Genomic DNA, 18,826 nt, shown 5'->3' with positions numbered 1-18,826 from the left:
AGGGCGATACACATCAGGAACGAAAACGGTTCGGCACTTCGGTAGGGCAAATGCATTGTGCAATAATGCAATTGTGAATGCAATTCAATTGACGTGTTCGCCCACCGTGTGTTCTCTTTATTTCCTGTACAAGGGCAAGAGGGTGGTAAGGGGGTGGGGGAACGACGAGATTGAAGCATGAAGCAGAGCAATAGAGCGAAAGTAGAAGCATGCCAACAGTGAATGGAAGTACGGAAACAAAAAATAAATAAGCATGAAGAAGTATGCACTCTAAGTACGTAATTGGTCCCGTTCTACATGTGTCTGAGGCATTCCCATTTTGTTCCAGGAATTTTAGGGTTGACAGATTTTTTGCGTTTGTTAAACACCTCAAAGTTTAAAAGTTTAATTAATTAAAGAATAATATTTAACAAACACCACCACACAAAATCCCACACATTTGGTTAAGGTTGTAATGTCTGGCATACCCAATTGACATTTTATAGCGGATTTCAAGCGTTTTTCGAGCTATCGGTCCCTTAAACTGGACCCTTAAACGTCCCTTAAACTCCAAAGCTTTAAGGGACGTTTAGTACAACGAAACGCTTGCTTTCATGCAGTTCTTTATATCATTCGAGTTTGTCATTCAAGCTGTCAAATGCCAAGGGCACGAATCAAAACAATAATCGCAGTAGTCTGGTTTGATAATTATTACAATTTATGGTAAAAAATACCATTTTATTCACCATTTAATTCGTAACACACATTACGGCTCGATTTATGCACGATTTTGACCGGAACATGCCACACACAGAACGCGCGACGCCAAGGAATGAAGGCAGGGAAAAACATGCCGCTCCATTGAGGCACCATCCGGATGAGTCCTGAAGCTTCCGCGTGGATGTTTTGTTCGCGACAATGCATGGAATCCAAAGCCGTGCATCTTATTTGCACGGATCGTCCCTTTTTGGCTTCTCTTCACTGATTTTCACCGGTTTAAACTGAGATAACACTTGCAAAAACATCACCAGCAAAGACACGTCCGATGGCTGACACCAGCGTTGATAGAATGTCAAAGACGAAATGTGATCACAGCAACCCGGTGGTCAATGATTCGAGCATTTCTCTAGCAGTTTCCATCATTTTTTCATAAATTATAGCGTTTATTTTAGCACAATGTCAATTGGGTAACACACGATACAGCTGTTTGTGTCCACTCACATACTCTCTCTCTCTCTCTCTCTCTCTCTCTCTCCGTTTACTCTATCGTCATGTAACATAATTACCTGTCAGATGCCAGCATATTTCTCTCGTTACCCTTCTCGCATGATCCGGCCACATTTTCCGTTCGTGCCCGATTGCGTGTGCGTTGATCATTCTCGGAAAGCGACGCGTAAAGATTCATGCCAAGAGCAGAAGTAGTAATAGTAGTAGTAGTAGTAGCAGTAGTAGTAGTAAGCAGTAATAGTAGCAACAACAAGGCGTGTAAAAAGAAGCAGCAGAAACGTAGCATTCCGATCAAATGACTATAATACACGGATCCACCAACGATATCGCCGTGGAACGGTGGAAGAATATAATGGCGAGGTGACGTCTCGGGTTGCTACATAATGATGGTGGTACCCGGGTATGCTGTCTTCCTCGGTCTTTCTTTTGCCGTTTCGTTTTTTTGTTTTTGATCATACGTTCTGCGTGGCGATCATAATATCGGTCGATAAAAGTGGACCGACATGGCGGCGCGTAAATAAATTGCAGCTCATTTTAGCAAACTCTCTGTCCCTTCCCATCCGCTTTAGATGGGTTGTGGGTGAGGGTGCTTTGTTGCGTGGTATATAAACGGGTCTACCCAGTCCCAGCATCAAGAACCATCGAACGTTACAATGGATGGGACCACTCCCAGCAAAACGGACCGTTGTCCTATTGTTGTTCCCCGTTTACATCATGATCCAGTTTGGCGTTTGTGTGTAGCGATGGTGTTGTAGTTTTTATGCACTGGCAATAAAAAAAAATAAACCTACGATATACGCATACAACAAAAGGGTAAGAATTGTGGTAAAAGTTAGCTAGCTAGTTTCTCCAGGTTTTTGCACCCTGCACCACGGTACGGTCACGGTATGTTGCGCGAGAAAAATGACCAAATTTCATGTAAGCAGTAAACGAAGAGGCTCTATTGTTTCGTGTACTCCGTCTAACGGCACGGAAATGTGGAACATGCTCACTAAACTACATCTCGTGGCAAACAAGAGGGGTCAGGCTATGCCAAAACGCGCATTAACCTTGACCTCCGGTACTGGGACGGTGCATGCGAACTGTCACTTAAAACATTACCAAGCTTCGTGAAAGGTGCTCCCGAAAGTTTCTGTTTCTTGTTTACTAGAGAGAGTTTAACTGGAGTAATATTTAATTTTTGGTCAGTACCATTTAATTGTTACACAATGCCACAACTGTCCTTGAAAAGGTACCTGCAATTGTCTCCAAAAAGTGGTGATAAAAGTGGTGTAAAATTGATTTTGTGTCTCGATGGCGAGACATTTTTTTATGTTGATGACGAATGTTGAAATTAATGTGTGTACAGTAAAACCTTTCTTAATTTGCTGTACCCAAATTCCTTTGGTACAATGTTAATGACAGTTTAAAAGTGTGTGACAGTGTCCTTTTGACACTTTAAATTAATTATTTTGTGTCTGTAAATTTAAAATAACTCTTGTTATTTGAAGTAAAAGTAATAAAACTATTTATAAATTTAATTTTATACTGAAAGACGAAAAAGAATTGCAAGAGAAAAAAATATAAATAGTTTAATAAAAGAATAGGTAAATAAATAAAACACAGAATGAGATAATTAAAAGCTTCAAAAATAATAATAAGTTGATAAGGCAAATTTAATAACTAAAACTGACTAATAACTAAACATTTAAATAAAAATATAAACAAACAATCAAAACATTATAATCCGACTTGTAAACAGAGCAAACATAAAAGTAAGAGATAAAAAAGATAACAAACTGGAAATAAAAGTAACGAGCAAACTCATTTTCAAAATAAATGAAACGAATTCAAAAATTAAAAAGAAAATAAATAAAATAACCAACTTTATAAAGAATCTTCACACACACGGACGACACAGACAATCTTGCTGGTTTAGAGTAATATAAAAATAACCATTAATAACTGGTTTATGAAAAGCATTTGCACTTTGCTTATGGTGTGCCCATGTCATAAGTAAGCTTAAACGGTAGCACCGTCATGTTACACCTGGTGCGAGAAAAGAAGCAAGAAAAAAAAGAAGAAGCAAAGTAATTTACAGTTGACATTGTTAAAATATCAACCGAGCACAAATAAAGCGAACTTGCACAGACATTCATCTTCGTCGTGTAGCAGCAAACCGGCATTACTTTAATGCTCTCGTACCCGTTGCTCTGGCTTACTTCATCACAGCGCTGTCGTTCTGATCGCGCACTGGTTCCGTACCATTTTGGCCGTAGTCGTCGAATGGACGTCATTCGGTGTTTTGGAAGCACGTCGTAGCCGAAACAGGGGGGATGTGATGCGGATGGGTGGGTTTGGGGTTTGCAAAAAGCCCCCCACCCCGGGTGGGGAAGGACGGTTGGGGAAGAAGGGTTTGACGCAATCCGGGACTTCTACAAACGATTGCCTCCCACTAGAAACGTGAGCCAAGAGAGAACCGCATCTTTCAGATGCTGTATTACTGCAACAACAGTGCGAGTGAGCAAGATTGCGATACAAGAACGAACAGATGATTGTGTGTTTTTGTGTTCCTTCTTTCTTCTATCTTACCAGTCTGATCAAGTTTTTTTTGTTCTTATAAGGGTGAGAGGGTTAAGTTTCATAGTGAACCGGTAAGACATGGTTGTAAGGTTTTGCAAGTAGTAGTAGTAGTAGTAGTAATGGTGGTCGTAGTATAAGAACCGGAGAACCCGCCTGATCGATACAGAGACAGAGGTTGGTGAGGTAACACTTGCGCCGAGAAGTGCAATCGCTTCACCTCTCAAGCATCGACGTGTTCCGTTCTTCTGGAGAGAACGAACCGCCCAAGATGAATGGCTAGAACGGTTTGGCGTTGGGAAAGGGGTGGATGATGGCCGGTGGAGACACAGAAAATGTTCGAAGTCACGAGCGAAAGGAAGGTGAAATAGAAGTCACTTGATGCAGGAAAGGCACCGGGTTCGTTTTGACGCTACTAGAAAGGTGGTTGTGATAGGGGCGAGCGTGTCGAGGGTATTAGGTGAAAATGGCGAATAGAAGGAAACACAAAGCGACGGTTGCCTTTCTGTGCGTCGCCTGTTTTCGTTTGAAGCGTTTGTACGTGGTAAGCGAAATTACGCGAAACGCGAAGAGAACGCCGCGAACGAACTGGTTCTTGCCGAAAACCACGCGAGAGCCAACCTTGCCATTTTTTTTTCTTCCTTCTGTCTTGCTTCTCCACTTTTATTTGGTATTCCTTCGTGCCAGCGATCCGCGGAAAAATCGTTGATCGTCGTAAGTTCAGCGTGTGCTTTTTGTTGTAAAGAACGCCGAACGACAACCGGTCCAATGGGGGGGGCTATCGAGTTGCGGCTTCGAAACACGAACCTCAGTCCCGTAAGTAAATAAACTGCTGTAGCTCAAAATGAAATATAAATACGAGTAATATAATGTATTCTGCACCGCATCGGGAATGATAGTCAAACACTTAGCACAGGAATGTGTAATCGGTTGTACCTTGCCCATCCCTGCCGTGTTTGGACGAGCGCAACGCATTGGGCGACGGGCGAATGCCTTAGGGTTTCTTCTTGGGAGAAAAGATCCCTCTCACCGTCTTACCCTGCTGCTACATCGAAAGGCACATGCTACACAGTGTGTCCGGCAATGCTCATCTTGAAAATGGATATTCATATCGTTCCACCGTTGCCGTGTGTTTGCGGTTGAAAGTTTGGAGGCCGCTATATTCTGAAGTTCTTCGGGAATTCTTCAACGGCAAGCGCATCTTGCAGAAAGTGAATCAGTGGGAGTGTCGATCGATGTTTGAAGGTGACAGAAAGATATTTTGTGGATAGTAAGTCACATTCTAGAAAGCAAGATGATATAGTCAGGGAGAGATTTAAATTTCTTTGTTGGGTGAGAATGTTTGAGAAGAAGAGTAGCGCATATTGGGCGACTTATTGTAAGTAAATATTAATAAACAAAATACAATGAGGTGTTGAATTTGTTATAAAAATTCTTTAGAAAATATCATATTTGGTTATGGACTTGAGAGACTTGATTAGAGTTATATACATAATTGTCAGCTGGAAAAGTAGATCTTAGAGTCGATTCAGTTACCAAGATTAGGATTCATGGATCATCTGTGTACCAGACCCCATGCCATGGCACAAAACTATGAGTCTGATAGTGGAGTATACCATTATAATTCTATTTTTCCCAGTGAATCCAAGTTTCTCAACAATGTAAGGTTCCATCCCAACGTCGTAGTTGCATCGCTGATTGAAGCTAATGTTGTTAAGGCGAAATATTACACCGTTCATGATTAAAATTGTCCTGGCAGCACTCCAAACGCCAAATGGAGCATTTGCCACCCTACTATGCAGCAGTTAAAGTAAAGCCTCTCTGTTTCAACATCACCCTCCCTCCGACATTACTACCTTTCTAAAGCCGTATCCCAACTTGCAGGACATAACTAACAAACGCGCCCTCTCTCTCTTTCTTCTCTACTCCCAACAGATTGACGGTCACGACTCGGGCACCGAGTCCGATGGTGACCTGGATCAGGAAGACGACCTGATACAGGAGCACGAGATGGAGCTAAGTAAGTAGTTGCACCGTTTTTATCATTGTGTATTTTTTGTTCGTGTTCGCTTCCTTCTTTTTTTCTCTCTCATTGGGGAGGGTTGTTTCGTGTGCCCCCGCGATAGGGCGCTCCTTGTCTGACCCCACACCACGTCCCAGCATGCAGGCAGCATCAAACTTTTGGGCCAGTTTAAGTTGCTTCAGTTTTACGACGACTGCAATGTTTTGTCGTAGCGCCGGTTCGTTACTGTAAGGAGAAAGCGTACCCCGGGACTGGCATCTTCCGTGTATGGTTTTGTGACGCTGCCTTGGTTCGCCGAGCGCACTTTCTCATCCGGCAACTGTTGTGGTTCAGCTCCTTTGCCGCCAAGCGAGCTGTCCTTTGGCGTAACTTTGCCGGCATTTTTATGGCACGTGCTTGGGAATACAATTTGGCCGGGATGTAATAAGGAGCATGAATTGTATGTGTGTCTTTCCATAAAAGGCGCTATTTTTCCTTTAGCGGGTGGTGTGTTTATGAGGAAAGCAACAAAAAAAAGAAGTTGAAATGAAATATGTAATTTTGAAGTTTATTTGTCAAACACTAAACTAAAAATTCAACCGGGGAAAAAATGGTTGCTTTTAGTGTTCATAAGCCAATTATCATAGTCTTGGCTCTATTCTTCAGTATCTATACGTGATTCTCAAGTATTTATGTGATTAGAATCATTCTAATTGATGATCTTCGCCCATTTATGATTGGCTGTAGGGAGAGAATTTAAAGTATGCTAACAGAACTATTTTGATAACACGACAACAGAAATTAAGAAGAGTCTCAGAGTGAAAGATTATCGTGTCGCTAATGGAAGCCGTGATTTATGCTGTTTCTCGTATCAGGCGTAATCCAGTATAGAGGATATTCCCATTTTTTTAACAAAAATAAGAGGTGCTAATTTGTTAACGGTGTGTTAAGGCTTACTAATGTGATCAACAATCGTTCGAGCGTGTACAATATAAAAATCACGTATGTTTTGAGTGTCGTTTCACGCAATAAAAGGTATTAAAATTATTCGTGATAATAAGTTTAACAGCTGATTTGTAACATTTGACGATCGATGCGTGTTCGAATTTTCTCACTGACGACGTCAATCAAATCGATTGAATCAATGTAAAATTATTATAACATGCAAAACATTCTAATTGAAAAAAAAAATGCTGACTAAATAGGAAACACAAACAACGCTCAGGGTTTCACGTTTGTTTGTTCGCAAAATTGCACAGTTAGTGATTTTCGAAAACACTGTGCAGTTGCATCTGCATCAGCTGTGTTCGCTAGAGTGAATAAAGAGACCACATATGGTTTGTTCAAAGCGCTATTACGTCATCTTAAACGCCGGTAGGTGAAAGAGGCGGTTGGGAAAAATAAAAAAAACCGCAAAAAAATAAAATCCAACTCGACAAAAGCGCTGAATGGAACGAATCGGAATCCTGGGGCGCATGAATTAATGTAACTTTTAAACTTTGGCGCATATCATAACGGCGTGAGACGCTCATTTTTGTTTTATTCTACCACCATTAAGTAACCCTGTACATAGGAAAAGAACGGTCAAAAGGGGAATCAAGCAGAATTGAAGGAAATAGATATTATTTGCAATCATTTGCAGTTATTTTTAATGGTTACCAGTCTGTGTTGATGTTGTCGCGCTTTGCGGGAGCGAAATGGACTGGTTTCCATCAACTTGGCAACCTTTTTGGCACACTAGTTGAATGTGAAACTGGAGTCGTTCAAATTTGCTACGACCCTACGAGCCGGGGTAATTTTCTGTAGCAGCTGATATTTAGTGGGCCATACATTGTGCGTTCATTTGCAGAAAAAGTGATTAGACTCTGAAAACAGCAGCTCTATATGTCGGTACAGTGGTCGGCAAGCTTGGAAGCCGTGAAAGTAAACAGTTACATGCATTGGATCATTGAAGAACTGCAAGTATTTGGAAATAAACTTAAAAGAGAATAAGATAATTTTATTGTCAAAAGCGACTTTTTGAAGACGTCATTTTAACACAAAAATTTAACAATATAATACTTATCTGAACGCTTTAACATTCTGCCCATTTGACGTTCAATTGCAAGCAATGCTATAATATTTTTTACCGATTCGGTAACTTATTTGGTGTTTCAATATCAACTGGTGCGTTTTTCATATTCATTTGCGTTGTTCTGTAAATTCGATTTTGGGGTTCATAGCACCATATCAGTTGCGTTTCCCTGTAAGTTTTCCATGTAAGGTGGGCGATATTTAATTATAAAATAAGAACATTCAACAATTATGATAAAATTGTTTTTTTTTTCTGAGCACTACATAGCTTGCTGACCACTGTCATAGAATAACAAGCGCCATCCGCACACAAGTCGAACGTGCAGAATAAGCGTATTTCGTCGTGTGACATTGAAAGTGGGTGACAGTCGTCGCTACAGCCAAAGATCTACCCATAGTTATAGTCACACCCAGCACCACTGCCCCAGCTTGTGAACGGTTTTGCTGCAATTTGGCAATTTAAATTAATAAACCCGGGAGAACTACATGCAGACGCATATGTTGCGGTTTGTCCTTCTGTATTTATGTTCCTACCGAACCGAATGTAAATTTGTGAGTTGCGTTTGTTTGCTTACATTTCGGTGTGTCCGGTCTTGTCATAAGCATGTTTGCATACACTTTTCTGTAAGCTTGTTTTCGCATTATTTCTTTTGTCGTGTCTTTTTTTTGTTTCGTTCTCCTTCAATTTTACTCCAACACTTCGCAACACGAAACCACCACACCAAACCGATATAATTTGCTATTTTGAGTTTTGCAAAGTTGTTGACGTTTGGCAAAACTTTTCCCCCAAAAATTGCTAACTTCCACTTCGGCCCATTTCGGATGGGTTGGGTCCGGTACGCGTACGGAGAAAATTATTAACCTACCTTCCCCCCATTCATGCCGTGCCCCGGACCCCGTACGAACTCTCAAACAACCATGGCTGCCTAACGGGGCGCCTCAATAAACAAACTCATCTTGGCGTAATTGTTGCTAATGGCTGGCGAAACAATTTGTGCACGGCTTTGTAGAAAGCTCACCACCATTCCCAGTGCCCAGTTTCCGGCAGAAGGCGTATGGCAACTCAACGTAAGCGTGAAAATTGCACTGGTTCGGTGAATGTCGTCAGTGTGCGCTTGGGTTTACTCCGAATCCTTCCGTTGGCCAGCTGTCCGGATGTATTTGACATTCAGCGGAAAATCGGCCCAACCCTGGAGGGGATGCCCTGCCGAGAGGGTGCCTGGGGAGTTGATGGGAGTTCTCCGGGGGCGCCACCGGGTCGACTGAGTTTGAAGTTGATTTGCTGCAATTAAAGCAAACGTCCGAACCACTCTCACAAACACACACACACTCCGGATTGTGTCTGGGGGATATTTTACTCGTTTGGTTAAAGTATGAGGATGATTACAGTAGCGCTAAGCCGTTTTGCCAAGACTTGGAACGCTTGTGGTCAGTGGGAAGTTCACCATTGCAAAGAAAAAAGGAAATAGCAAAGGAAGTTGGAAGAAAAGGATAACTTCTTCGAAAAGTCACCATTTTTCGTCACGAACCAGTTGTCACCGGGCTGCCATCTTAGAGGCCATTTTGCTTCTCGTTATCCTTGCTGTTATCCTTGGCGCTTTACTCCTTCACGTGCCAGTGCCAAGAGCAAAAGTGGAAACGATTCGTAATTAAGATTTGTGTACGGTTGTGGAGAGTGGTCGGTGTTGAGATATTTTTTTCTATTTGAAAGGATGACTTGTGTCTGTGTGTGTGTTTCGGTGGCTAGTCCAGAATGAAGATTCTGGAGTCCATCGCCATCACAAGAGCAGTGAGTGTTATCATTCGCTTGCTGGTTACGGTACAGCAAGCGCACCATGTTTTCATCGCCATTTGCACGATCGTTTTATTTTTCCTGATGGTGGCAAATAAACTACAGACCCCCCCGTCCCTAACCCGGCGACCGTGTTGCTGCCGTCTGCGCACAGTGGCGCACAATTTGTTTAGGTCTTTTTCCTGTTTTTTTTTGTTCTTCTTTCGTCCCTTTCTTTGTGATTTCTTAGTGAAAATTTTCCGTTGCTTGCAAAGGTGTTTGAAGGAATGCCACCCTCGAAACAGCTACCTACAGCCGGGTAAGGCAAAAGCAAGGGAGAAAAAAAAACGGTGTGTTTCTTGGGGGGTGGAAGCGAAAGCGATGTGGAGAGGTTTCGCATTCTTTTGACTGTGAAATAACTCCCTTTAATTATGATATATTTTCCTCTTTACGGTTGCGAAGGTGTTCCAAGAAAATAATCCTTTTCCATCCTCAGCCGTTGGTGGCAAAACGGTGGGAAGGTGTGCACAGGTCGTTTCGGCTGCTAACTGTGCTAAAGGAAGAAATAACAACGCGTTTTGTTGTGTGGGCGATTGCGATGCGAGTGGAAGTTTAGAAGTGTGTCGGGTAGCACCGTCGGAAATGGATTTTTCATTGTAGCAGAACAAATGGGTTGTGTGGCTGTATTTTATACCAAGGCAGGAGCAGTAAAAAGCCTTTTGTAGCGGTTGGACGTACCCAAAACACTACAGAGCAGAACCAAAAATCCTGGGAAACTTCTCTTCCATGCGAAGAAGTAAATGCGAGTGGTTCTACTTTCTTTTAATTTGTCATCTCCGAAGTATCCGGTTTTGAATTGTGATCCCTTTTAGTTAGTGTGTACCATTCCTTCCGATCAGTGCGTACATTCGAATTCGCTTATATTTTGGATGATGTGTCGTCTGATGGTACAGGTTAGTATCTCCCTTCACCCAGGAATAGCTCCCCGGTTTGGGAGGAAGAAACACAGGTTCTACGGATTAAAAGACAGTTTGGTTCTGTATAAAAGATTATATAGCCCTTTTTGTTTTACAGCACTCACCGCTTTGCACTTGTGGAGCCGCTGTTTTCCTTTTTGGTGAGGGCGATAAAGGGCACGAACGGAAAGGGGGATGTGGATACGCTCACTGAGTACTCGGGTAATGATTCTCGTGCCGTTTGAAATGTCGACCCGGGCAGGTCGGAACCTTGAAAGGACACTCCAAGGACGAACGAACCGACGTATTGCTTTGCTCCAAAGCGCCTCCCCGCCCAGCGAAGGCCCCAAACAGATGACCTAAACACTGAACTGAACGCAAAAAAGGGTTCAAATCATATCATTAGACCAAAACGGGTGCGGGGTTGTCGGTTTGGGCCACCCTTTTTTAGTCGCTTTAAGCCCGAATGGATGGAACGGAAGCCGTAGTTGTTTTTTTTTTTTGGTTGGTTGGGGCGGATGATTTGCTATTATGGTTCCATAATCCGCAATGCAATATAGTTGGAATTAATGGGCACCGGGGTAGTAGAGCCGGCGTTTCACAAATCGCATCTCATTTTTATTACATTTTATGATCCCTTACCACACTGCCACACTGCACATTTCGGGGCTGATGGTTGACGTCTTTTTAACGTTCCTGGTTCCTATGCATGATCGTGTTTTAGGTAGGGTGGATGCAAAAAAAAACAAAGAATAAAGGAAAGGAAATAAAACAACTTTATTTCTCGGTCGTTTAAAAGCATCTATTTGTGCTTGATGTTAATAATGATCGATATGGGACAGATGGGGAAAATAAAAAAAAACTCGTACAGGTTATTATAGCAGATTTAAACACGAAAAATGATGAATGATCACGATAATCATCTCAAACGTGTACAATGATCTTTTGAGCATTATTCATTGAACGTTTTGCGGATCGCACGAGTACTACATGCTGCCCGCCGTGATCGTGTACTTGGCACACGGTTGTTTTCGGGCTGAAACATTCCTTCACGCCCATCTAAGCGTGGTACGGATTTTCGTTCATTAGTCACGACTGTGAAATGCTCCTCACCACAACTGCTATGCACTAGTGTGTGCGGCAAGTGATTGAAGGGGGATTGAACCGATTTAGGTGTAGTAGCAGCATCAGCAGCAGTCGGATATTATTAGAATCAACCGACGGGAAGTACACAGAGATGGGATGGGTTTAAGGTGCAATTTCGTGTGTGCCTTTCTTTTTCTGCACGACGTGCGTGATGTAACGCATTCGTTGCGTGTTACAATTCGATCGAAAATTGTTTGCGCGTAGATCGATTGTGAGAAAAACGTTTGTTTTGTAGCCAAATGTCTCTGAATGGAAGTTTTGAATGTTGGCAAAAGTATCTGAACTCTTATTGGTAGCAAACTTGTCGGTAGAATGAATGGATGCAGGAATTATTTTTGTTTCAGCTTTCTTTTAGTATCCCGAACTAAAAGTGTAATTTACTGGATTGGTTTATTCGATTCGAAATTTTTGTTGTCAATGTTTATTCGTTTTTTTTTTAATTTACATTCTTACAAGTTTATTAAAATGACATTAGGTTTTTTTTTTAATTTTATTTAGTCTGTATGTTGTTTAATTGTTATATATTTTGTTTTTTTTTTTAATAATTATGTTTATTATCCTTTTTTTTTACTATTGTTTCTTATTTATTGTTTTATTTTAGTTTTATTGCTATTATTTTTTTGTTTTTATATCGATTTGATTATAAAATTTTGATTGTAAAGTTTTGTACATTTATATAATTCTTTATTTTTGTTATACAATTCTATCGTGCTTTTTTAAGGTTACATGTATTGCAACCTATTTTAATTGGTTTCTTTAGTTCTGCATTATAAAAAACACTTTCCTACAAGGACAAATTATCTAAACTATTATCGATGAAAATCGGGAAGCTGCACGCGCACTGTACGATGAACCTTGGCATGCATCTACAGAAAGTGTAACAGCACGGAGTTCCTTCCACTCAAGGTGCTCTCGCTGGGGCAAGCGTACCGAGAAAATCGACTAGGAACGGGCATTTACGCTAAGAAAAACACTACAATTTCTCTGACGTACGTTGCCCGCACCCTCAAAACCTTCACCCTTCTTTCCGGTGCCGTTTCGTTTGCCGCTTCGTCCCATTGTGCGGTGTGTAATGGCGTAGGATCCGTAAATGGCACTCATTTTGGTGATGTTTTTGTGTTGCCGTTTTTATGCGATTTATTTTACTATGTTTTTTTTTGCCCTTGCAAAACAGCACATCCACCCCAAAAAAAGCAAGGGTGAGTGATGTTTTTCTCACGTAGAAATCGGTTTACTCTCGTACAGCCGATGAGTGCCCGAGTGCTCCGGTCCCCCGTAGTCGAAGTCGTTGTTAGATGCCAACGGCAGCCAAAGTTCATTGATAGTAGTGGCCGGTTATGAGTGTCTGGCCGCCGTTTGTTGGGCCATAGTGGGAGGAAGGGGGGGGGGGGGGGGGGTGTGGAGTCGAAGAGGGGGGCAATGGTTGTGACACAATCTACGCTCTTTACCGCGAATCGTGAGAGTGTGTGGTGCAGCGAGAGTAAAGCGTCTAAGCAAACTACTCTTTATGCATGAGCGTCGTTTGCAACCGATTCGGGGTGGGTGGGAGCCCGGTTGGTTGCGCGAGTTCTGCGAGGGGGTGAGCCTTACGGGAGGGAAATTGAGGGACGTAAGCAAGGAGAGGGGTGGCGGTTTGAGGGGGGTGGTTTGCGATATCGTAAAATTCCTCCGTGCTCGTAGCACGTCGCTAACGGGGCGCATGCGTCCGCTCGTTCATTCACATTTCTCCACCGGCTTTTTAGTAGGTTCGGTACGTTGGTTATGCTGCTACCTTCCGAGTGTATCATCGTAGGACCATTACGCTGAAATGGTATGCGCAAGCGTGCCTTAAAGCGAGTAAGAGAGAGCATTTTTCCGCGCATATGATCGAAAGAGCGAGCAAATCGGTGGCAGTAATAGGGATTCCCGAAAACACTCTGCTAGCTTTTCACGGCAAAAGCAATCGTACAACACAATGCCATCCATCGTCGAAATCAATTTTTGTACGTTTTGCCAACGTTTTTGTGTCTCTTTTTTTCTCACTCTCTTTTTCTCTACATTCTACTTGGTCGGCATGGAACGGGAAGATGTTTTTACTGGTATTTCGCGTAATATCGTAAACACATTCCTTTAGCTTAGATGTGGAGAAAAAAAGAAAGAGAAGTTACGATGAAAAAAAAAACCAAGAGAATAGGCAAAGGAAAAAAAAGGTCAAACAAACGATTGCGCTGCTCCCGATCGTCGTATCAACATCTCGCGATTGAGCAAACACTTCTCTATTATGCTCCAACGATGTGCAACTGAAAAATGAACGAAGCTTGAAAGGCTAACGGAAAACGGGAAAAACGGGAAAAAACAGGTTCCCCATTCCCTAGGGCTAACCGCTTGGGGGATAACCTTCAAATACTGATCCTTCCGGCAATGACTCCCGGGCAATGATGCTGTATGGAATGGATTGCTTTCCTTTTTTCCTCCCTTTTGCTGGCGAACGGCGTCACTGAGGTTTGAGCTTCCTCCCGTTTAGAAAGAAACATACAAACTTTATGTTGTGCTTCCGTGTGTGTTTTGCGTGTGTGTGTCTGTGTGTAGCGTTTATCTAAAAATAGAACCGAGATTCCGGGATCTGTGGCCATGGTAGAAGACTTGGGACACAGGCTCTCTTACGGGATTGGATTCTCTTTCTATCACGAATGTTTTGTTTGCCTTCGGTTCACTTGCCTCCCTTAAATCGGGTAAATGAACATTACAGCGCAATGAAGAGATGCTCTTTAGCGTGGTCGCCATTGTGTATCCTTTTCGATCACCCTCCTCCCTTCCCGCTTTTCATCTATCGTTATCATTACTGGTTAACATAAGCACTTTTGTGCTGGTGTTTATCTTGCGATTGTGCGGTTTGGTTTTGTTTTAGAACCATTAACATAATATTTCGTCCGAAACAGTTCAACCTCATCTGTTTTCGTGCTTACGAGCTGTTGCGTTATTTATTGTACACATGGAGCCTTCGGTTCGCACTTGAGACACCAGGCGCCTCCATCGGATCCTTTAAAGAATGTTTTTTCGGTTAAGAAAAAAAAATTAAAATTGGTCATTAACTTTAAATAATAATTAATCTAGCGATATTAAAGTGAAAAATAAATTGCTACCATTTTCAATATCACAAAGAAATTAATTATTTTTATTCCGTCCTGCATAATTAATTTGATTATATTGTAATATTAATTTATATTGTGTTTCGTAAACGTGATTAACATATATATACTCGTGGCATGTTAAAACAGTCATGATAATCATTTTTTTCTATTGAACTTCACTTGCGCGAAACATTATCATTCAAGTTACGAGGAATGCTTAAACAAAAAAGCTTTCCTCCTTCTGATGGAGACGCCTTGCTTCGTTAAGCTAAACGGTTTTTTTCTTCGACACACATTCACATTGGTTAATTGAATAATGCAAATGAAGTGTATAGAAAAAAAACGAAACACATCAACACAGATCCGCCGAACGAGTAAACAAACTCGGTGGAAATATGGGGAAAATTGTTTAAAGAAAAGTCTTTGATCGAACAAATTGAAGCGCAACTAAGCGGCTAATATTTATTACGAATAATTACATTATGGCTTGTCTTGTACAATATTGAACGGACCAACGTCAAGGCCCTGTTTTGTGCTTTCTGTCCACTAGAAATGCACCCGGTGAGTTTTAGTTGCGAGCGGATGAAAGCATTATTTCGCCTTTCGCTTTTAGTGGTGAAGCACGGCGACTAAATTATTCAATTAACATCAATTATATGCTTTCGTCCCGTTTCGCACTAGATGACTTTTATCGTTCTCACCGTTTGGGCCGATGTGCATTTTGTGTTTGTTTCGCGGCACCAGCGTCACCGTTTGTTTGTTTGAAGGATCCTTTCTGGCGAACCGATGGAGGCGCCCGGTATCGTGTTGCACACACGGGTACAGCTGGAATGAAATTTTATTTTCCACAGCGTTTTATCACTGGCAAACAACACACACACAACGCGCGGGCTGGGGTTTCCACTTTGATCTTACCTTTTGGATGCACAACCATGCACGGTACCATGGCCGAGCTGTTGGTCATGGACGGTTACGTCCGGTTTTCCGGCTGTGTCGTTGCACCGTATGCAGTTGGGTATGCTGAAGCGTATGGGAAACTGTTCCGAAATGGACATTTGCCATTGCATAATTAAAAGAAGCTGTTGTTAAATTCATGATTAGGGAGGGGTTTTCATTGGTGCTAGAATGGTCACCACCGGCACTAGAGCAGGAAAAAATCACTTTACTACATCCTGTGCCTTTTTGTTTTTCCTATTTGTTTTATGAAAGAAATGAAGTTAAACTTCTTATCTTAAGCAGATAAAAAACAAATCGTTAGGTACCTTTTATTTCCATAGCCCAATCGATTGCTTTCACACACAAGTTCTGAATCAGGCCTACATCAGCACAATAACGACAAACTACATGCGGCAGGCTTGTCCCCGGCATGTTGAACTTCTTCCGGTCAAGGACTTTACCGAAAGTTAATTAAATTTCCGCCAACTCACTCACACCATTACGCTCCAGGCAGTATGGCACTAGGATTTGAGGGTGTAAGTGTTAGTGTGTGTGCCTTTTTTTGTTTTCTTTCTTCCGCAAAAAACACCACTTCCGAAACCATCCAACATTTCGATAACGGTTTCCGTCGATATTGCCTGCGTGGAAATCGCTTTTCATTCGTGGTATTGCTTCTGCTGCAAAACTTTACTCTATATCTTATTGTGTGTATGTGTCTGTGTATATATGTATGTTTGACTTAAGCCAAATGGGAAATGGAAAATCTCCAACACCGAACTAAGCTTGCGATGTGCACTGATTGCCGAAATTTGATGGAAAAGGCTTTACCCCACCAGAGCTGTTGATCCGCAGTGATGCGTTTGGAAGTTGATTTTATGAAAAAGAAATCTTTTACTTTTTGGGAGAAAATTTCCCTTAAGCTTCTTGTTCCATCCCATCCGCCGTAGTGGGAAGCTCTCAGAACGCTGGCGGATCGAATGTTTCCTCAAGCGACACAACGACTGTGTAACATTTTGCATCCATTTCGGTGTGTCCGGCCTGGTGCGCAGGCAGTAAAAACTTTTTATGGTTAAATTTTTATCGCCCTGCACAACCAACACACACACGCACACAGCACTTTCCCTTTAGAAGTCTCCCCACCCTTTCCAAGACTGTGGGAAAGTAAGGCCTGGTCGAAGATTATCGAGCACAAACGCGAAATTCACGGCTCATAAAATTCTTGCACGGTCGCAAAAGCAGGTAAAATGCGTTGAATAGCTTTTCCACCTTTAGTTTTTCCACCTTCCCGGCACTTGGGAACTACCGGTACCGGTTCTCGAAGCTTTCTTCAAGCGATTGCAGATGTTTGAAAGCGATTTGGTTTGAAATTTAATGTTCCATTCCCTTTATGCTTATGGGTGTAGATAGAGGGAACATTGGGACTGGGTAAGGTCCATGTAATGATTGAAAGACCACGTGACAACGGGCTGGATCTAACTTGACTGACTTTCAGGCTCGGAGTTGACTGATTGACTGGTGGATTACTGGTTGAAAGTTTGATGAGCAAATCAAACGGTAAAATTTGCTCCATCTAATGACAATTTTCGAATCACTTTACCGGCCACGAACGAGGGTTCGACCGGCACAAACGGGTGTGACAATGTTGCGAAGAACGGCACAGACAGTTGAGCACCTTTTTCCGAACGGCAAATGATTGCGCAATCATGTCGAAAGTGAAGCATTTGTTGGTACAATGTTGCATAGTGAAGCACGATGTTTTGCAGGGGGCTGGGGCAATTTTGCTTTATTTGATTATCCCGACAAATGTGGGTTAGAAGTCTGAGAAGGGTTGTGTGTTGTTTGAATGTTAAATGTTTTTACCTTCTGGCTAATGAATTTTGGGTAAGCACTGTGAACAATTGTGTTTTAAAGTCGTTTAAGTCACACGTACAGTGGTTGTCGATAAAGTAAGACCAGTTTCACTAATAATAGGCAATCTCACGTCTCTACGCTAACAGCTAATACAACTAATAAAGGAATAATAATTTAATGATGTAGTCAGTTCTGGCAGTTTTGAAACAAGATTTTTGATTTCTCGATATATTTCAAGTTGAAGTGGAATACATGATTTTTTCACGTTTCTTAATGTTTTGCAAGGTTTTAATCAATTCGGTGTGAAGCATTTCTATTCACAAATAAAAGACTTAGAATATGAAAGCAATTTCAAAATGAAAAAGATTCAGAAGCTTCGAAATATTCCACATCTACAAGTTCTACTTGAATTTCAATTCAAATTCCTGCAACAAATCCTCAATGATTCTAACTTACATACTTATACGAAATTATTCAATCCTGTCCTTCTTCTTCATGGCTTAACGACCTCTAAGGGTCACACCGGCCAATTCTGGCTTCTTCTTGGATGAACGACCTTACAGGTCCAGCCGGCCATTTCTGGCTTAATAGACTTTTTTTGCCCCATAGCCGCATAGTGAGTCCTTGTAAGGTTGGGACGATGCAGATGGGATACACAGTTCTGTCGTGTCGAACCGAAAATGTTTTTCACATACACTTCCCCATTCTTCTGTTACGAGCCGTTATTTCGAAAAATCTATATCTATTGTAATGAATTTTTTTTGTTAATTCTAACATAATTCAACGGAATTTAATTATCAACGTAGAACTTGGGACCCGTTTTTTTCTTCAAAAACATAATACATAAACGTGTTAGGAAGGAACAGATATATTAGTACAAATCTTAGATTAATTAGGACTGTTTACAATACTTTTGCATTGCTCACAACTAAAATTTTTCTTGATATTTTAAGCAAAATCAAAAGATGGTTATTTGGTGTAGTTGAATTACATTACGTTACTGGTTTGTCTTATTTGATTGACCACCACTGTGCCCTATGCCCATGCACATATTTACTTTGTCAACTATTTCTTCTATTAGTTGATGAATGCATCTTTGCTCCTCGGATGTTCGGATTAAATTATAAATTCGTTCCGTTTATAACAAATTTTTTAAAAAAATATCGTCAGAATCTTTCTTTAAAAAAATAAGTTAAATTGTGCTCTAAATAATCTG

The 18,826-nt window shown here is 41.5% G+C and overlaps 1 protein-coding gene across 5 annotated transcripts in view; it reads left to right on the top strand.

The window, feature by feature from the left end:
• The window catches only part of LOC125763925 (hormone receptor 4), a 58,811-nt gene that overhangs the window by 19,616 nt on the left and 20,369 nt on the right, over positions 1–18,826 (top strand). For all 5 annotated transcript variants that reach the window (XM_049427656.1, XM_049427659.1, XM_049427657.1 and 2 more), the window contains one exon: positions 5,701–5,785. In XM_049427656.1, the coding sequence (XP_049283613.1) occupies positions 5,701–5,785 (85 nt within the window). The remainder of the gene's footprint in view (positions 1–5,700; positions 5,786–18,826) is intronic.

This window comes from Anopheles funestus, chromosome 2RL (genome assembly GCF_943734845.2).
Source record: "Anopheles funestus chromosome 2RL, idAnoFuneDA-416_04, whole genome shotgun sequence".
NCBI lineage: Eukaryota > Metazoa > Arthropoda > Insecta > Diptera > Culicidae > Anopheles > Anopheles funestus.
Note: the sequence above shows the minus strand (reverse complement) of the source record. Positions and strands in the feature narration are given on the sequence as shown.